The sequence below is a fragment of the Octopus bimaculoides genome, chromosome 1 (genome assembly GCF_046866305.1).
Source record: "Octopus bimaculoides isolate indiv1 chromosome 1, ASM4686630v1, whole genome shotgun sequence".
NCBI lineage: Eukaryota > Metazoa > Mollusca > Cephalopoda > Octopoda > Octopodidae > Octopus > Octopus bimaculoides.
This window is the reverse complement of record NC_142928.1, coordinates 182,898,140-182,920,633: the sequence shown is the minus strand read 5'-3', so window position 1 is coordinate 182,920,633 and position 22,494 is coordinate 182,898,140. Positions and strand designations below refer to the sequence as shown.

At 35.9% G+C, this 22,494-nt stretch overlaps 1 protein-coding gene across 2 annotated transcripts in view; it reads left to right on the top strand.

Moving 5' to 3' along the window:
• Positions 1 to 17,328, top strand: part of LOC106873024 (uncharacterized) — a 56,443-nt gene extending 39,115 nt beyond the window's left edge. The window contains exons 11-18 of one of the 2 annotated variants that reach the window (XM_089363505.1): positions 32 to 381; positions 1,814 to 2,001; positions 3,429 to 3,603; positions 4,617 to 4,758; positions 6,601 to 8,165; positions 12,767 to 12,889; positions 14,814 to 14,902; positions 17,054 to 17,328. In XM_089363505.1, coding sequence (XP_089219631.1) covers positions 32 to 381; positions 1,814 to 2,001; positions 3,429 to 3,603; positions 4,617 to 4,758; positions 6,601 to 8,165; positions 12,767 to 12,889; positions 14,814 to 14,902; positions 17,054 to 17,105 — 2,684 coding nt within the window. In that variant the 3' untranslated portion in view covers positions 17,106 to 17,328. Of the gene's footprint in view, positions 1 to 31; positions 382 to 1,813; positions 2,008 to 3,428; positions 3,604 to 4,616; positions 4,759 to 6,600; positions 8,166 to 12,766; positions 12,890 to 14,813; positions 14,903 to 17,053 lie in introns of both variants that reach the window. The other variant, XM_089363501.1, reaches the window with a different exon arrangement.
• Positions 17,329 to 22,494: the final 5,166 nt, after the last annotated feature.

The following is a 22,494-nucleotide window of genomic DNA, read 5'->3' as shown; positions in this document are numbered from 1 at the left end:
TTAATACCATTGATACTTTTTTTTCCTTCAGGTGCACCTCAGCCAATTCAAAGCCTGGCTCCTGTACCAAATCAGCAACCCCCTTCAGTGTACCATATAAGTCAGCCCTACCAATCAGCTCCTGCACCTGTCCCCTCCCGTCCAGTCAATGACCAATCCATGATTTTCCGCCAGACTTCCCAGTCCCATCTCATGCCTGCACCACAGGCTCCTCACTTTATGTCTTCACCTCCACCACCATCTCCTCAAGTTCATCAACAACATCCCCTTCATCCTTCTCAAGTTCACTCTATGCCCCAACACCAGCCTGGCGCCACTGCTGCTCCTCCGATGCAGCAGCCATTCCAACCACGTCCACAGTATCAAGTTCAGCCAGTTCAGGTATTGACAACTTTATTTGTTGTTGGAACTTAATGTATTAAAAAAATCAAGAGTTGTTCCTACAGGTGTCTTGACCCTTTCGTTACCAACCCAGCTGAAACCGGCTCTGGCTCTGTAGTACAAATGTCTTGTTTTCATAAGTTTTGAATTAAATCTTCCACCAAACCTTAGCCACAATTTATGTTCCTAACACTAGCTGAATGATAATTTATTTTACTAAATTCTTTGTTATATTTATATTAATTGAAAGAAACACAGAGTAACGAAAGGGTTAAGGAAACGATTTTGTATATAAATAATAAGATAAATACTGGCTTCAGATTTTGGCACAAGGCTATCAAGTTCAGGGGAGGGGGTAAGTTGATTGCATTCCCAGTGCTCAACTGGTACTTATTTTATCAACTCTCAAAGGATGAAAGGTAAAGTTGGTATCTGTGGAAATTGAACACAGAAAGTAATGGCTGACAAAATGCTGAGCAGCATTTTGTCCAGCATGCTAATGATTCTGCCAGCTTGCCACCTTAATAATAAGATAAATATTAACAACTGTTTCAAATTTTGATGCAAGGCCACAATTTTAGTAGGAGGGATTAGTGCATTTCATTGACCCCAGTGCTCAAATAGTACTTATTTTTTTTATCAAACCCAAAATGAGGAAAGGCATAATTGACCTTGGCTGAAAGATATGCCATTAAGCGCTTTGATGTGTTAATGATTCTGCCATAATATAGAATGGAAAATAGGCATTAAAATGTTGATGATGTTGATGCATGTTCTGCATTCCTTTGTTAAATATATGACCTTGTGAAGCGCTTGAATTTCAGAGTAAATTCTCTAGGCCAATCTATGGTTTACTGGAGATGTGGGCACAACAAGGTGCTATTATTCAAAAAGTGCTGGTTAGGGCTTAGGAAAACTCCACTGTGTCAGTCAGATGTTTAAGGTCAATACGACCTGATCTGAAAGCTGCAGAGATACTCATAACCAATCCTATTCAGTTAAGAATCATTTCAGCAAAATGGCCAACACTGCTGAGAGCACAAGTATACATGGAGGTTATGCTTGATGAATTGATAAAGTATTAGGCTACTTATTCACAGATTATGGGCTCAAATCTACAACATGCTTTATTTTATATTGCCTTAGATCACTTATCTGTTGGGAAAAAGTTACCAAATCTCAAGAGAATTTTATCTCATGTACTATCCAGATGGAGATCTGTCTTTCATCTGCTTAACACCTTGAAATTGAAGCTAAGCATTACCTCTTAAAGGTACTTGGGATTTAGAAGACCTTTACATTTATATTTCATTACTGCTTTGGTATTGCTATTATGTTATTGATTTCCATTCTGTTAAAGATAATTGACTTTTCTTGCCTTTGTTGCTCTCTGAACTATTCAATGTTTCTAATTTTCTTTCTTCCAATCAAGCAATCACATCATGAGATGATACCTACTCAACATCAGTCTCAACAGGACATGTCAAAAAATTCACACAGAATGCCAGCTCCTATAACATCTCAGTATGGAAATTCAATGCAGCAAATACGTACTTCTACTCGGGGCAATTTCTCCGGAAAAATCAGTACATTCAGTAAACTGCATCGAAAATATCAAAGGTTACGGTCAGTGTAATATTAACTAATGTACCTCTGTTTTTTCACTCTTTACCAGAGAACAGGAAAAAGGAGAATTGACGACTGCTGGACCCGTTTCTTCAATCTTCACAATTATTTTTATTTTATAAATCTTATTACAAATCTATGTATTCAGCACTACTAATAAACAGAAATGACAACAGAGAACACTAACCATAGCTCACATAATTTCAGAATGTGAACATTCACACATTAAAGTCACTGATGATTTATGTGGAGAAAGTTATGAATTTAGAAAACAATATTTTTGTGGGATCTATTTTAAAACGGGGGCCACATTTTTCATTAATGTTTTTCGTAGTGTTTTTGGTACGGAAAGACTTTCAAACTTCGTATACTTATCTATTTTGTGTTATAGAACAGAAAAATATTTTTGTATTCGAATTTATTTCATGTAAAAAATTGTCTTATTTCGATAATTTCAACCAATCACTGACAAGTATTCAGTTGTTTATATTTACTCCTTTGGCTGATTAAGCGATGTAAAGCGTATTTAAGCTCCATACCTTCGTTTTATTTGCTTTTTTCATTTCATTGTTTCAGAATCGTTTGTTTATGTAGTCGGCACTTAATGTATATCGGCTGAATGGACGTCAGTGATTGGTTGAAATTACAGAAATACGACAACTTTAACATGGAAAAACTTATGGATTTCTTTTTTTTTTAAGAAGACTAAGAGAAAAGGATGTTTTATACGACACATTCTACCAGTGTTCTAAGTTTCAAAGTGTTTCGTTAATGAAAAATGTGGCCCCCGTTTTAAAAAAGATCCTTTTTGTGGTTATTTACCTCTTAAAACATTGAAATTATTGTGTGACAGCAATGTCAAATGTATCACTTCAGTTAACCCTTTAGCATTTAAACCAGCCATATCAAACCCAAATATTCTACCTGTTTTATCTTCAGATATACCTAGATCTGGCCTCCCACACCTAGTCCACAACATCATTTTAAAAATAAACATTCATATCAGTGAAATCTCAAAGCTATGAATAGTTCATGATCAATTCAAAATAATGCAAATAAATAAGCATTACATTTGACAGAATAATTTGAATGCTAAAGGGTTAAACACATGTACAATGGGGTGCTGAAAAATTCCTGGCTTTAAGGGTATCGCGAAAAGTTGGAGACCCAGCCTTCTGACTTCTTTTATAGGGCTTAGAAAAACTGAAGGACCACTGCAATTAGTGTGTCAATCTGTGAGGGAAATATGTTGAATAAAATAATAAACTGATCCTCCTGTATTTTCTCTTATCCAAAGCCAGGAACTTTTCAGCACCCCCTCATAAGAGAAAAGAAAATAATATATGATGTGAGTTTTTGATGCATTTATTTATTACTTGTTGAGAACTTCCTTTTGATTATGTTTTGGTTGAATTTTTCAGGGTTAACCCTCTGGTATCACCAAAGCGAAACCGACAAGAGATTCAAACACAGCAAAATAAAAACATCAAAGTGTTAACAACACTGCCACAAGTAAAACTAATGTCTGATTCAGATACTCCAGCAACCAAGATACCAAAAGTATCAACTCATCTGAAACAGCTCACTCAGTCTGATGTAAGAAACTGATGTATTAATTCCTTAAAATTTTTGCTTTCATCTAACATTAGGGAATTGTCAGTATATTTTCTTTTCTACTCTAGACACGAGGCCCAAATTTTGGGGGGGAGGTGGTGGGGATCAGTCAATTAGATTGACCCCAGTATGCAACTGGTACTTAATTTATTGGCCCCCGAAAGGATGAAAGGCAAGGTCAACCTCGGCAGAATTTTAACTCAGGACGTAAAGACAGCCAAAATACTGCTAGGCATTTTGCCGGCATGCTAACGTTTCTGCCAACTTGCCACCTTAATTGTCAGAATATTTTGACAAAATATTAGAATGCAAGCATAGTTGTATAGTTAAGAGGCTTGCTTCTCAACCACATGGTTTCTGGTTCAGTCCCATTGTGTGGCACCTTGAGCAAGTGTCTTCTGCCCTAACCTCAGATCAACTGAAGCCCTGTGATTAAATTTGGTAAGCAAAAGTTTGAGATCTGTAAACTGTAACCATATAAGAAAGTAGAATCCATGGAATTTGGTATTTGATTATGTTCTGACTTTGCTCTCGTCAACTCTGCCTTTCATCCTTCCAAGGTCAATAAAATAAGTACCAAGTAATGGAATCAATGTAACAAACTATGTCCTCAGAGGCAGTGCTGCAATATGGCCACAGTCCCATGTCTAAACAATGATATTCAATCCTTTAAGTGTTCTGTCAATTGACATCTTTTGAACTTGTAGGCCCCTTTCTTTCCTTATTTGTGATCCCTTATGCTACAGTGGTCTTAAGCCTTGTTTGGGACAAAATCGTATTTTGAAAAATCCATATCTTCAACCATTGTTGGAAAGATCAGTGTAGAAATTAGGACAAATAGTTCTGATGGAATTCAGCAAGAATAACTGAGGTCATTGCCTCTTGATTGGATCAGTTTTTTTTTTTTATTTTTATAAATGTTATATTTTTTGAAATGGTATATTTTGAAAACTGATTCCTCAGTAGTATTTCTCTGTTTATCCTATCAACTTCAGGATGAAGAATCCAAGTTGTTGCGAGAAAAGTTAGAACAGCAGAAGCGAATGCGGGCTGAGGTGATTCGGCGGAAAGAACTGCGTCGTTTGCTTCAGGCTGAGCAAAGAAGAAAAGATTTGCAAGAAAAATTAGCTGAGCAAGGTGGGTAGTTTGCTTTCTTTGATATATTGTTGCTTCGTTTTTGTTTTTTTTTGTATTAGCTGTTTGTATTCACTTGACTTGGTAAATCAAAATGCTGAACCTTATGAAGGAGATAACAAAGGACTCAAGAAGACCTGCCAACCACAACAGAATTGATATCCTAAAGCCAAGGTTTTATGTAAAGAGCACTAGTGTAGATTCCACTTAAAAATGCCATGTAAAAAAGGCACCCAGTACACTCTGTAAAGTAGTTGGCTTTAGTAAAGGCATCCAGCTGTAAAAACCAAACCAAAACAGGTATAGAACCTGGTGTGTTCCATGGCCTTGTCAGCTCCTGTGATGCCATCCAACCCATGCCAGAATGGAAAACAGATGTTAAATGATGATAATGATGAAATCTCACCTCTTATACCGTTTCATGATCATCACTACTATTTAACGTCAGTTTTCCATGCTGGCATGGATTGGACAGTTCAACAGAATCCAACAGGTTCATGGCTTCTATAGCCCTTGCTAACATCAACCACTTTACTACTTATAATTTTCACACAAAGTCAAGGCAAGGACACACACACACACAGATAGATAGATAGATAGATAGACAACAAATTTCTTTCAGTTTCTGTCTACTAGATCCACACACAAGGCTTTGGTCAGGGCACTCTAGCGGAAAACACTTGCTCAAGCTGTCACACAAGGAGACTGAACCTGAAACCATGTGATTGAGAAGCAAACTTCTTATCCACACAATTTAATTATATAATTAGCATTATTATGTTACCAAGAACTAAGTCTTTGGATTCATTTGTGTCACATATCTGGCCATAACTTATGTTACTTCAACTTCAGGCCTCCTTTTCATCATTGTAAGGCTTTGTTGAGTAAAAACAAAAGTTATATTTTATGTTACAATATGAAAAAAGTATTGTAAATTGGAGGTGTCACTTGTTTCAACCAACCTGTTTTTGTTCATATTCCCTGGCACATCTTCACCATCATCTCTTTTTTTAATTGGGGTAACTGTATATCTTCCCTACAGCAAGACACCTGCTTTTGTTCCTCTATCATATTTTAACCTTTCAATCATCTAAAATAGAACCACCTGCCTCAATACTACACCCATACTCAGTTGAAGGATCACTTGGCAACCTCACTGGTGCTGCTCAGCACACTATGTGAAAAAGCTGTCGGTAGACACTGTGAAGTGGTTGGCGTCTAGCTATAGAAACCATACCAAAGTAGACTTTGGAGCTTAGTGCTATCCTCTGGCTCACCAACTCCTGTCAGACCAAAAATCACAGGAAACAGACCTTAAATGACATTTTATACCTCCCAATACAACAGAGGATTGACAGAATCATTACTCTTAGTTCAAATCTTGCTATGGTTGGCATTGTTTCATCCTTCTGGGATCATCATCATCATCATCGTTTAACGTCCGCTTTCCATGCTAGCATGGATTGGACGATTTGACTGAGGACTGGTGAAACCAGATGGCTACACCAAGCTCCAATCTGATTTGGCAGAGTTTCTACAGCTGGATGCTCTTCCTAACGCCAACCACTCTGAGAGTGTAGTGGGTGCTTTTACGTGCCACCGGCACGAAGGCCAGTCAGGCAGGTACTGGCAAGGATAAATATAATACTAGTTAAGCACTGGATTCAATTTAATTATTTAACTCCTCCCCTCAGATTTATCACCTCATACCTAGATATAATTAATGTTTCTACTAAAATGTTTCGCTGTTTGGTAATGAAAATCATTTTTGGAATGAAACTCATCAATAACTTCATTTGCTCATATTTAATCTATTTTTCATTTTTGTACTTTTTAAATTTACAGGTCTGACGCTGGCTGATGTAAGTGAAGAACAGAAAGCTCATTTACTGGATGGCTTACCAAAGAAAAAAGTTGGGGCAGTTAACAAATCTTTAACTTCATACCAATCTCAAATACAACCTGGGAAAAAGCAACAAATTTTGGGTAAAAGACCATTACAGAGTACTCCAGTTGCAGATGCAGCAGCTAAGAACACATCACAGCACCAGTTTCATGGGAAACCGCCCAAACAAGCAAAAACAAATGTTTCCGGGAAACAAGAGAAAGACAAAATGCTGGAATCTCGGCAACAAACGAATCAGGCATTGTCTGAACGTCATCAACAACAATCTGCCGGAAATGTGATTCTTTCCGAAGAAGAGAAAAATTTCTATCAGAAGCAATATATTCCACCACATCAGCAATTTCAGTCAATATCCACACCAAAGAAAGCCAAGCGAGATATGATATCTAAGGAGAGTGAACAGAAAGCAAGGAATGAGCATCATGGTGAACATGCCAGAGGGAGTAATGAAAACTTAAGTAACAAGATGAATTGTCCATCAAACCAAGGAAGTGGGTTTGCATCTTTACAACAAATGCCTGGTCTGCGGCCTATGCGAGGTGGGAAGATGAAAATGTTTAATCCACGAATGCAGTTTGGTGGGCAACCACGTATGCCATCACCTAATACTCAAGGCCAGATGCAGAATACAAACTATGAAGGACAATTATTAAATTTTCCTCCTTCTCCAAGTCAAGGTCCTCAAAGGCCAATGGGTATGCGCAGTCCAATCAGACCTGGGCAAAACCAAGGACCCCTTCGACCACCTATTCCAGTTGGTATGAGACAACAAGCTCCTGGTGTTTTCAGGCATCCTTCACCATCTGGTATGAGACCTGCTTTGCGGCCAGGGCTCCGACATTTTGGTCCTCAAGCATCACTTAGACCAATGCGGGGTCAACCACGCCTTCTCGGTCCCCCTAATCAGTCTCGTATGCCACAAGATCAGCTTAGGCCTATTTGCCCTCAACAACAGCGCTTTATGCACCCCTCAAATCCACAAAGGCATTTAATACCTCAAGGCCGTGGTGGTTTACGTGGCATGATGTCACGTGGCAGAGGAATGCAACCTGGTAGGGGTGGTCACCTTATGCCAATGCTTCCCCCTCAAGGTTCCATGCCACCAGATTTCGCCCAACAATTAGAAGGCAATATCCCCAAACAGGAATTAATGAAGAAAACTCGCCTAATCTTGAAGAAAGTAATCAAGAATTCAGTTGCAGGCAAAGGCCAAGCTGTTGCTAATGCTAAAAAAGTTCTTGTAAGAAAAGTCAGTCAATCTAACCTTGGTGGCCAAGCTGGGGGCCCTCCTCAAAATATTAATAATGTAGGGGGTCAGCAAGGCAATCGGCAAATGAACTTACAAGGATCTAATGTATTTCCAAATCAAGAAAGACAAATGAAATTCCAGAATCCTGGAATGGGTCGTGGTAAGATACCACCCCAGCGCCCACCAGGACCTATGCCTATGAGAAAAGTTCCTGGAAATATGGCTGTTAACAAGGACCAATCCAATTTAGGCAGAGTAAGTGCTTTTATCATGACTTTTTCCTCGTCATTTTATTGTTCTTAATGCAATTTAAAACTTGATGGAAACCCATCAAAATTGTATCTTGTTGATTAAGTGGTAATTATTTATTTTAGTAATGTTATAATTTATCATCATCATCATCATTTAACGTCCGTTTTCGATGCTGGCATGGGTTGGCTGGTTTGATTGAAAACTGGCAAGCTGGGGAGCCACACCAGGTTCCAATCTGATTTGGTATGATTTCTATGGCTGGATGCCCTTCCTAACACTAACCACTCCAAGAGTGTAGTGGGTGCTCTTTACATGCCACCAGCATGGGTGCCAGTTATGTAACACCGGTATCAGTCATGACTACAATCTCACTTGGGTTGACAGGTCTTCTCATGCATAGTATATTGCCAAAGGTCTCAGTCACTTGTCACTGGCACCTCTGCTGGTGGTTAGTTACACAACACTAGCATCGGATTTAATTTTTAATAATTTGATTCTTCACAAATACTATATTCCTGTGTGTGTGTGTCTCTCTCTCCCCCCGATAACTGGGGTAGACAGTTATCTCCTCTGCTGCAAGACACCTGTTTCTGTCCCTCTACTGTACTTTAGCCTGTCATCACCTGGCACAAAATAACCTCCCACAATAGTACTACTCCCCTTAGTTGATCTTTGTCTTGTAAGTTATTTGGTGGCCTCACTGGTGTCACATAAAAAGCACCCAATACACTCTTTAACCCTTTAGCTTTGAAACCAGATATCCAGCTAAAATAATCTACTTATTTCATCTTTAAACCAACTAGGTCTGGCCTCTCGCACTTATCCTACAATATTATTCTAAAGGTAAACAATCACGTCATTGAAATCTCAAAGTTACAAAGGTAATGCATAACAAATTTAAATCAATGCAAAGAAATAAGCATTACATTTGACAGAGTAATCATCATCATCATCGTCGTTGTCATTTAATGTCCACTTTCCATGCTGGCATGGGTTGCACGGTTTGACTGAAGATTGGCAAGCCAGGAGGCTGCACCGGGCTCCAACCTGATCTGGCAAGGTTTCTACAGTTAGATGCCTGTCCTAGAGTGTAGTGGGTGCTAGGGGCCAGTCAGGAGGCACTGGCATCAACCACGCTCAAACGGTGGTTTTTACGTGTCACCAGCACAGGAGCCAGTCAGGCGGCACTGGCATCAACCACACTCAAATGTTGCTTCTTATGTGCCATCAGCACAGGAACCAGTTAGGCAACACTGGCATCAACCACACTCAAATGGTGCATTTTACACGCCACGGGCATGAGAGCATCGATCACGCTTGTATGGTGCTTTTTACATGCTACTGGCACAGGAGCCAGTCAGGCAGTACTGGCATCAGCCACGCTTGAATGGTGCTTTTTATGTGCCAGTCAAGCGGCATTGGCATCGGCCACGATTACGATTTCACTTGATTCAGCAGGTCTTCTCATCTGAATGCTAAAAGGTTAAAGTGGTTGGTCATTTGGCCAAAGCTGGTAGTAGAGCTTGGTGCAGTCTTCTAACTTGTCAGCTTCTATGAAACCATCCAACCCATGCCAGCTTTGAAGTGGGAGGCATTGATAGTGATTATTCAATAGCAAATTGAGACTGCTAACAGACGTGGATAATTAGATAAGGAATATTTATAGTCAACTAGCAGAAATACCCGGCGTTGCCCGGGTTAAAGAGAATAATGAAATCTAAAAACGCCGTCTAGACTACGCATCATCTTTATATATAGAGATGTATATACACACACGCACCCAAACACACGTATATATATGTATATCAATATAAATATATGAAAGTCAATGAAGTTTCGTAAAAGAAGGTGATCATGTACATACTTTCTTGCTGTTGTGATTATAACACCTCATTGTAAACTATGTTCCTTGTTTTCCCTTGTGGGGCATATACAAATAGGATTTTTGTTGCTGCCCACTCTTGAGCAGCCAACATATAGTTGTCCATGTGAGAAGCAGGGCTCTTCCAAGAGAAGACCAGCTACAGACAGTGTTTGACCCTGATATTTGTTTATGGACATGGCAAAAGTCACACGAAGGGGGCATTGTAGTCTTCTGAATGTAAAAGGAATGTCTGCTCCTGATGGAGTAAGAGGAATTCTTGGAATAAAGACGTCATCCCCTTTTGCACATCCAGAAAGAATGGTAGCCTCGATAACGTGTGACATCATTTTCTAAATAACGCTCATCTGTTATGTTCAGGTTAAAATTTCATCAACATCAAAAGTATATGAATTTTCATGGGAGTTATGGCCGTTATGCAAAGAATATAATTTCCAAATTTCATAAAGATCCATTCAGTACTTTTGACGTAGTTTTGGATAAGAAAACAAATGACTAATGTGTGTGTTTGTGTGCATGTGTATGTGTGTGTGATGGGTGTATATATGTATAGATATCTGTATGCATGTATATATGTATATATGTGTACATATTACATGTACATCTATATATATATATATATACATCTACACATATGTATACATATACATGTATGTATAGATCTATATATATATCTATATATATATACATATACGTGTACATCTATATGTATACATATACATCTCTCTCTTTCTCTCTCTGTCTCTCTGAAAGTATCTGTCATTACAGTATCGAAATGGTGTACATATACATGTATATGTATACATATACATCTCTCTCTCTCTCTATTTCTGTCTCTCTCTTTCTCTCTTTCTCTCTCTGTGAAAGTATCTGTCACTACAATATCGAAATGTGATTGTTTCAGTTAGTGGAATAGTTTCATTTTTAAAGTGAAAGTATTTGACATGAGTGTTTTTGTTTCACTTTTGACACATAATACTTAAATAGTGGAGGAGATATTATGTTGCTGTGTGCTCGAACTCTGCAAGAAGTTAATAATTTTTTTTGACTAAAATACAACTGGAACCCTAAGTAAGGCATGTGTAAAATTTGAATGAAATTGGTTGCGTAGTTCTCGAGTTTTAGGGATTCACACACACACACACACACACACAGACAGACAGACACACATTCTCATTTTTATATATATAGATATTCTAAATGCAGTACAAGAGGGGATTGAAAATAAATACTGATGATTGAGTGAATTTGAAGATGAGTAGTGACAGCAGAATATGTTAGAAAAGGTCAAAAGCAAACCAGTGATCATTGTTTTAATGTCCACTTTTCCATTCTTGTATGGGTCAGGATGGAATTTGTTGTGGCAGATTTTCTACAGTCAGATGCCCTTCCTACTGCTAACTTTCAACTGTTTCCAAGTAAGGTAATATATTCCCATGGCTATACATGTTTTCACGGAAGATGGCTTGTGTGACAGTAACACAAGAAACACACAATGTCAAGATAAGGAGACAGTAATGCATATATATATGCCTTCGTGCGGGTGACACGTAAAAGCACCCACTACACTCTCTGAGTGGTTGGCGTTAGGAAGGGCATCCAGCTGTAGAAACTCTGCCAAATCAGATTGGAGCCTGGTGTTGCCATCCGGTTTCACCAGTCCTCAGTCAAATCGTCCAACCCATGCTAGCATGGAAAGCGGACGTTAAACGATGATGATGATGATGATGATATATATATCATTGTCATCATCATTTAACATCCATTGCCCATGCTGGCATGGGTTGGACAGTTTGACTGGGTTGGCATGCTGGAAGGCTACACCAGACACCAGTCTGGTTTGGCATGGTTTTCTACGGCTGGATGCCCTTCCTAATGCCAACCACTCCGAGAGCGTAATGGATGCTTTTGTGTGCCACCTGCCAACACTTGCCGAGAGCTGCCATTATGGTGAGGAGAGCATCGAAAGGGAGTCACAACCTACCACCCCTTTGTCCATGGATAGCCATTTCACTTTTATAACTAGCTTAATTGCTACTTTACATACATACGATGGGTTTCTTTTCAGTTTCCATCTACCAAATCCACTCACAAGGCTTTGGTCAGCCCAGGACTATAGTAGAAGGCATCCACGGGCTACATAGTGGGGCTGAACCTAAAACCATGTGGTTGGGAAGCAAACTTCTTACCACACAGCCATTCCACCAGTATTGAGCTAAAAGTCTTAGTTATCAACAGAATAAGAAGGTAATAGATGAAAGCAAGGAGCTTCATCTGTACAGACACATCTTTTTAAGAAGTAAGGGTAGATAGATTTTCCTAGGTATTTCAGATATTTCAAGGAAGGAGGTGAAGTAAATTTTGACTTAAGAAAGAAGCCATGAACCTCTTATCTTTGTGACATACATAAAGTTAAACTGTCTAATGTGTTCTTTCCATATTTAAGAAGGAAGGGTGTAATTTGAGAAAGATTTGGCTGTTATTTCTAGCAAGCCAAATGACCCTCAACTCACACCCTACAGTCAAAGGATGTATTGGGCAATGTTGACCTAGATATAATAAAAGAATGACAACACCTGTTGTGATAGCTTGGTTGAAAATAGCACAAAAAACATGAATTGCAAAGCATCAACACCTGTCCCTTGTAGTTTCTTTGTTTTCTTAAAGCTATTTTAAATTAAATGAGATGATGTCTACATGTAATGTTATTTTTTTTATTTAGCGTACTGATGGAGATGGTAATCAAAAGATTAAGAAAGCTACCATGATTGCTGTTGACAATCTTTCTTCTTCTACAACTGAGAGAACTATGCACCAAATGGCAAAGTCTTGTGGACATGTGGAGGTAACCGTTCATTTACAATTTATCCCATTAGTATTCAAAATGGCCATATCCAGCCTAAATATTCTACCTGTTTTACATTCAAACTAGCCAGATGCAGCCTCTTACACCTACCCGACAATGTCCTTCTAGAATTAAGCAAGCGTCATTTCATCATTTGAAAATCTCAAAGCTACAACATAATGCATGAATAATTCAAAACAATGTGAATGAATAAGCATTACGTTGGACAGAGTAATCTGAATGCTAAAGGGTTATGCTATTTCATTCTCTCTCTACTTCTCTCCATCTCTTACAGCTCTGCCATTTGCATCTTTGTTATTTAAAACTAAACAAAGTGAAATAATCTTTCAAATATTTTACTTATTCTATGTTGGATGATTCAATTTTTATATCTTGTCATCATTTACCATTCAGTTTTCCATAGTAGTGTGGGTTGAACAGGTCTACAATACATTTTACCTTTTTCATTTGCATCATCTGAACGCTTAATCAAAATACAATTTCTAACAACCTCATCTCAGGTTTATTTGGCTAGCTATTTAATTCTTAATTATCATCCTTAGCATTTCTTTGCTAAGTTTACATATCTAAAGACACTGTATCATTTCCTTACATACATCAGATAGTGTCTTTCATGACCAGTTTCTTTCCTAACTTCTATCTAGTTTCCTTTTACCTCCTTTATCTAACAAACCACATTAAATTTGTTCCTCTCAAGCTAGTGCAGATCTTTTAATTTGTCAATTTGCGTGCCTTCTACTTTAAAATAAAGACAATAACTCTGTTTCCTATATTATCTATGCCCTGTTTGTTGATTTTCCTTCTTCAATTGTTCATGGATTCTGAATCAACTTTGACCCCAAAAGTACCTCTTACAAAAATGCAAATCCCATCTCCTTCTCCTATCAGAGACTCAGAATCTCTCAATCTCTATTTATTGTCCATTTCTGCTCCCCAAAATACACTCTTTACTCAGACTTCACAAGAAAAAAGGTCATGTCTGCCTATTCTCTCTGCCACTTATCTCTCTCCCACACTTCTCTAAATATATGTTTCCTTGACCATTCTCGATATTCCTCAAACTACCAACAACTTTACGACGATATCTCTTCCTATATTGAGGGCATCTATCCTTCTTCATCCTTCTCAAAGGTCATCCTTCTCAGTGATTTCACCATGCAGAAACTAAATCTTTTGCATCTCTCTGCTTTCTACATTAACTTACTGCATCCTTTACTTGTATTCTTGTCCAATGCACACACTGGCATCTAATTGCTACACTCAAACCTTCCTTCCCAGAAATAGAACTCTGAAATTTCTATCTTGCATGTCTTTCCTGCAGTCATCAATTTACAATGGTTTTAGCAAAATGTGTCTATCTTACTGATATTGGAGGATCTGTGAAGTCCATGAACACTGTCCTTTATGAAGCAATATGAGCTTTGGGTTAACATTTATAGATTATTTTCAACCACATGACATGTATTTTGTTTGTTTGTTTTGATATCTTTTTACATTTATCAGAAGTAAACTTCCAGTTTTTTTTTTCTTTCTCCAATAAAATTTTGAATCCTTGAATATGGTACACATGCATATTTATGCTTGCTTTTACTTTCACAATTTCATACCTCCAGTATTTTATTACTAAAGAGTTCAAATTCAATTAAAAATGTACTCTCAGAAAAAAGAAAAAAAATTATAGTATCTTAAGCAGTGTTTGTTCCATATTTGAAAATTACATAGAAATTTTAATAAAATTGGAGCATTGGGAAATGTGTATCCATGATAGGTGTTTGTTAGTGGATGTCTGCTTCAGGATACGCACACACACTTGCATAGAGTAAGATACAAGTAATTTGAGCTTATGGGGTTGCTTACAAATTAGCTAAGCGACAAACTGAGATGTCTTTTGCATTTTTTTCAGTCATTACAACTGCTGAAAAGCCAGCGCAAAGCTTTAATACGATTCAGGACTGGTGATCAAGCCCAAAAATTCTTCAAAAAATTTCACAGGTAAGTATCTAAATTTTTGATAGTTTTGTTTTAATATTGTCTTGCTATTACAGGCACAGGCATGCCAATGTTGCTAAGAAGCCCCCTTTCCAATCACATGCTTTGGGTGCAGTCCCTTTGCATAGCACCTTGGACAAGTGTCTTCTACTCAAGTCCCTGGCCAACATATACCTTGTGAGTGAATCTGGTGTGTATGTATCTTTGTGTTTGACCCCCCCACCACCACCACCACTTGACAACCTGCGTTGATTTGTTTATGTCCCTGTTAGTTACAGGTTCAGCAAAAGGGACTGGTAGAATAAGTACCAGATTTAAAAATAAATACTGGGGTTGATTTGTTCAACTAAACTCTTCAAGGTGGAGCCCCAACATGGCAGCAGTCTGATGAATGAAACAAGTAAAAATTTAGCATGTCGTTAGAAATTTATTTTCTGAAGAGAAATGAAATTTCTAAACTGCATTGGTTATTACACTAAAATTAGACAAAAGAAATTAATGATGCAGAAATAGCCCTGTAATGCGTCACGTAAAAAGCACCCATTTCAATGTCACATAAAAAGCACCTGTGCCATGTAAAATGCACCGGTGCTGGTGCCACATAAAAAGCATCCCCTTCACTCTGTAAAATGATTGGCATTAAGAAGGGCCCCCATCCATAGAAACCATGCTAAAGTAGACAAATTGGAACCAGCTGGCCAGCTTCTGTCAATCATCCAACCCATCCCAGCATGGAAAATGTTAAATGATGATGAATTGGCAAGTACTGAAAGGAATGGGAATAAAAGAGGAAAATGTTAAAGAAATTCCTCCTGCTTTGTACCAAGTCGTAAGTGGTTTACATAAGTGAGATTTCTTTCGTGAAAAGCTCAATCTTGAATAGATTCATCCTGCTAAGAACTAAAGAAAACGTCTATGTTTTAAAGTATTGCTTTTTTTGTGTGTGTGTCTGTTGAAGGTCAATAAATACTCTCCTTTCCTCTAATTATCCACTTCTTACATTGCAGAATCTTAGCTTTGTTCAAACATACATGTCATCATCATCATCATCATCGTTTAACGTCCGTTTTCCATGCTGGCATGGGTTGGACAGTTTGACTGAGGTCTGGAAAGCCAGTGGCTGCACCAGGCTCCAATCTGATCTGGCAATGTTTCTACAGCTGGATACCCTTCCTAACACCAAGCACTGTGAGTGTGTAGTGGGTGCTTTTTACGTGTCACCAGCACATGAGCCAGTCAGGCAACCCTGGCATTGTTCGTGTTCAGATAGTGCTTTTTACGTGCCACCAGCACAGGAGCCAGTCAGGGGACACTGGCATCGTTCACTTTTAGATGGTGCTTTTTACATGCTACCGGCACTGGAGCCAGTTAGGCGGCCCTAGCATCGATCATGTTCAGATATGTGTTTTCATTTAAATTGCATTCCTTTTCTAACTGAACAACAACTTCAATGCCTGTGCCACAGGAGCAAATCATCATCATATCCACTTTTCCATGCTAAAATGAGCTAGATTTTCTATGCCAACCACTTTACGGAGTGTACTTTTAACATGGCACCAGTGTTTTTCACATGGCACAGCAGCGGTGCTTTTTACATGGCATCATGAAGACCAGGTAACTGACCTTATGAGTTTCATGGTTCAAGAAGAATTAAAAATTTGAAAAGCCATTTACTCTTTTACTTGTTTCAGTCATTTGACTGCGGCCATGCTGGAGCACCGCCTTTAGTCGAGCAAATCGACCCCAGGACTTATTCTTTGGAAGCCTAGTACTTATTCTATTGGTTCTCTTTTGCCGAACCGCTAAGTTACGGGGACGTAAACACACCAACATCGGTTGTCAAACGATGTTGGGGGGACAAACATATACACACACACACACATATATATATATATATATATATATATATATATATATATATATATATGTATGTATATAACGGGCTTCTTTCAGTTTCCATCTACCAAATCCACTCACAAGGCTTTGGTCGGCCCGAGGCTATAGTAGAAAACACTTGCCCATGGTGCCACGCAGTGGGGCTGAACCCAGAACCATGTGGTTGGCAAGCAAGCATACTTACCACACAGCCACTCCTGCGCCTTTGTTTACAAGTTTTAACTTCCTTTTTTTTTTTTTTTTTTTTTCACATTTCAGGCATATGTTGGACTTATCACACATCAATGTTACAGTCCTGCCTGCCTCATGATATCCTCAACCATTCAGAGATCAGAGGGTTAATCTTGCCATCTGTTTGATCACCAGAGAAATAATTACAGTTTTAACTAAAAGGTTAGTGGCTATTGTACTCTGCCAAGAGTTAAGTGAGTCTTTATATCAGGTGTCTTTTGTTGTGCTCTTCAGATCTTCCACGCCTCAAAATGTCTGATTATTTGTGCTGAATATTGCTAAATTTCAGTTAGTTTTCATAATGATGCTAATGAGTTGGTATTGTGTGTGTCAGTATATATACACAAATACACACATCTATAATATATACATACATATATATATATATATATATATATATATATATATATATATATATATATATATATAACATTATAGATGTTTGTGTGTATTTGTACATATATATATATATATATATAATATTTAATATATAGATATTATATTTTATGATTATATAATATATTTAATATATATTAAATAGTTTGTGTGGTGAATATATATATATATATTATATTAACTTTAATATATTATATTAACTTTAATGTTGTTTTTATATATAGCTTGACATAAAAACACACTTATATGTATATACACTCACAGACACACACACAGTTGTGTTATATATATGTATGTGTGCATATATATATATTATATATATAAAGGTCTGTGTGTATATTGTATGTGTGTGTGTGTGCAAATGTTGTGATAATCATATCCCTCATAGCAGCTATGCATTCCCTAATATTTAAGTTCCTGTTTTAAAGACAGTCATGGTGAACAACAATAAACAACTATGAGAACCTCACTGGCTTTTTGTGTGTATGTGTGTGTGTGTGTATATATATATATATACACACACACATACATACATACGCATAGACACACACATACATGCATACATATACTCTCATATATATTTATTATAAGATTGTTGCTTGTGAGTATATATAGTATGTATGTGCTTTCTATATATATAAATATATATACCCTATATATTCACATGCATATACACACACACAAACAGATTATATTAGGGATCGACATTTAGAATTGCAGAAACAAATCACTCTTATTAACTTTTAATAATAGAAGTGGATATCATCTATTGGTAGCCAATAGCGTGTATATCTATGCATCTCTCTTTATATTTTATATATAAACACTGATACACACATGTATTTGTTTGTGTGTGTGTGTGTGTGTATATATATATATATATAGTTATATATATATGGATCAAACTCCTTGGTACTCTGAGTTTCAATCATGACACTAATCTTTGGCTATTGGAGTTTTATATATGTATATGTGTGTGTGTATATATATATATATATATATATGTATGTATGTATGTATGTATATATATATATATATGTATGTATGTATGTATATATATATATATATATATATGTATGTGTATATATATATATATATATATATATATATATATATATATATATATATATATATAATCAAAATAGGCAACAGGATAGCCAGAGGTAATGCAGTGCAATCGTTTCAAGCGACTCCCATCTAATTGAAGAATGCAACCATTACATCAATTTAAATGCAGAGCTATCTTCAGCTGCATTTAAATTGATGTAATGGTTGCACCGTTCAATTAAATGGAGTTGCTTGAAATGATCGTACTGCATTACTTCTGGATATCCTGTTGCTTATTTTGATTTTAATCACCTTATTTTGAAATTGTATGGGTCATACCGTACTAAATTCTGGTGCCTCAATTTAAGTACCTAATTCATCTGAATCTAAATTTTTATCTATCTATCTACATAAATATATATATATATATATATATATATATATATATATATAGAATAATTGCTCTTGAGGTTCACTTAATATCTCACATCACTATTAGCACTGTATGTTATTATATGTCATACTCTGGCTATGAAGCAATTATTCATTAAACTTTGGGAAATGGGTAGAAAGATGTGGAACTATTTATTCACAATAACAGAGGAAATATATTTTATCCTGTTATTCTTGCAATGATAACTTAAAATCTGCATCTTTAATAATTGGTCTTAAGTATTTTTGTTTCTTTTTTTTTGTTTGTTTGGTAATATGAAAGAAATCTTTTAAATTGAAAAAAAAATTTTTTAGTAGAAACAATTTTAAAGTAAGGTTTATTTTTACTTAATAGAATTTTTGTTTTATTAAGGCTTATTCTCATTTTATCTTCTCCCACCCCACAAAAGTAAAATACATTTTCTACTAAAATAAAATCAGTTTCCCTTTCTTCCACATATTCTCCATCTTACACCACCTTGCTTCTCTCTCTCCGTCACTCTTCTACTGTTTGATTGTCTTTCCTACAGATTGTCTCTTTACTGAAACTGTGAAAGCTTGATAAACTTAAAGACAATTAGGTTCCTGTGGAATTAACATAATAACATTTTTATATTGAAAATAATTAGGCTTTCATGATGGTTAATGTTGATTGCTATACAGCAAAGAATATTTCTAAAAGCTTACTTTGATGCTATGTTGGAATCCTGCATAATTTAAAATAAGTCATTTTATGGGAATTTCACTTAGTTATAAACAAAGTCGAACTACTTCTCATTACAAGCTTTTATTGGTTAGAATTCTTGAATTGTGGTTTTGATATTTTAACTGGTATCAATTAATATTGCTAGAAATTACTCACTGAATCCACACTTCCAGCAGTTGTAAAAGAAATGTTCTCTGAACACATTACTTCTTCAAGAGCTGTTTTGCTTAAGACAGCTTGCTTTTCTTGTGCTTAAAAATTGATTTTATGTTGCTTTCCAAGGAATGCATGCTTTTCTACTTATTTGATATTTATTTATATATATGAGGGTATTATTTAGATTTCCTATATATGTCTCTTATATATATTTAAAATTAAAACTAAAAATTAGAAGTAATTTTTTTCCTTTTTTTTTTTTCTTAGGCATAATTTGGCATAATTTTTCTACCATTAAATAATTAATCATGAATTCCAAACTATAAATTCTCAAATTAAAACATCCAAAGCTTAATCTACTTATTCAATTAAAAATTAAATCTTCATATATATACATACATACACACACAAATGTGTATGTATGTATACAGAAGTGTGTATAAATTTAATTTATTCTTTTTCCACATCAATATTTTTCTTCTCTTAAAATAAACTTGTGATATATTCATTAGAGGCATGTATAGTTCTTCCTGATTAGCACAACTAGCATTCTTCTTGGGCTTTCGTTATTGATGTTTGCATATATTGTTGTTTTTTTGGGGGTGGGTGGGATTCTCCCAAGCCTCTACATTATTATATATTGTTTTTGATTTTATGTGGAAAACTGAAAGGAAATATCTGAAAATGTGTTCTCATAATCTCTTCTATGCCTCTGTTCAAAAGTCTACCATGTTCATTAATTTGTGAAGTCAAATATTCTGTATCGATAACGAAAGTAAAGGTCTCTCAGACTCTACTTATGAAAGAGAACGGGAGAGAGTTAGTGCTATAGATGCTTACCTGATAAACTGAAGAAGTCAACTTGGTATTCACTAAGTTGAATAACCCTTTAGCATTCCAATTACTGTCGAATGTAATGCTTGCTTATTCACCTTTTAAAAAAAATCATGCATTATCTTGTAGCTTCGAGATTTTGATGATGTGTTTGCTTATATTTTAAATGACATTGTAGGGTAGGTGTGAGAGGCTGGACTGGCCATTTTGACCATAAAGTAGGTAGACTATTTCGGCTGATACAGCTGGTCTAAATGCTAAGGGGTTAACTTCTCTTGCACTTCTCTCTCTTTTTCTCTCTCTTTCTTTCTGTGTGTGTGTGTATATATATATATATATATATATATATATATATATATATATATATATATATATATATATATGTATATATATATACACACACACACACACACATACAAACGTACATAAACAGTCAGCTATACTCTTACTCATTTGCCCCCCCCCCCCACCTCTCTGCATCATGCATAAAATGTCTGTAGATATCTGTTGCTACTCAGAGTGTCTTGTTTTTGTGTATTACTTAAGGCAGCCACTTGAAGCAATACACAAATGGGAGAACGTCAAGAGTGGCAATGGAATGAATCATCAGCTTCCAGTGAATAGATAAACTATACAACATGTATTGAGTACTTTCCCCTGTTTACACTCCTAAATGAATATTTATAAATATACTGAATGTTCTGTGTCAAATGGCATTTCAGTTAAATTATAAAACACCATTTACACATACGCGCATGCACACACGCATACAATATACACACACACATATATATCCACATATATATATATATATATATATATATATATATATATATATATACACGTCTGTATATATATATATATACACATCTGTGTGTATATATATATATATATATATATATATATATATACACATACACGTGTGTATATATATATATATACACATACACGTGTGTATATATACATACACATATATACATATGTATATATATATATATATATATATATAGCTGTAGAAACTCTGCCAAATTAGACTGGAGCCTGGTGTTGCCATCCGGTTTCACCAGTCCTCAGTCAAATCGTCCAACCCATGCTAGCATGGAAAGTGGACGTTAAACGATGATGATGATGATATATATATATATATATATATATATATATATATATATATACACACACACACACATGTATGTGTGTATGTATAAAACAGTCAAGCATTAATTGAAGGACTGCTCAATACATATTAGTAGTGTCACATTTCGTTTTATTTTTAAGAAAGAAGATGTTGTCATCAAGTTGGAAATTTTTGCTCAGTTGCCTCTGCTAGACTTGTCTGACGATGGCAATTGATCTGGAACTTTGAATTCGCTGTTCAATTTTTCTTCATTAAATATAACATTCATATATGAAGGCTTGCTGAACATCTTAAGCATATATATATATAAAAGATATCTCATGTATGTATGTATAGGTGTATACATGAATCTATTTGTATGCTTCTAGAAAGATAGACAGGATGTATTTAGTGGAATCTGAGTGTAATTTACCTTGGTATGATGTGTTTTGTGGACAAGTAAACCTCGGGGGTTTGTTTCTTTGCTTAAATACTCTTAATTAAGTTTGTAGTAATATCTAAGTTCATTGTTACTAAATTTGAAAAGGCAAAGCAATACACTATTTTGCTTTTCTAACATTCTTGATTACATTTTTGTTTGCAAAATGTATTGCAATCTTAGAAGCGCATAACTTGGAATTTTAATTTTCTCTATTGGAATTTTAATTTTCTGTAACAAACAAGCAACTGCTATTTACTACAAGCTTAAGTCATAATTGAAAATACAAATATATATTTATATATTTCCTGTTAAAAGATATTTCCAGTTTCTCTGATTTTTTT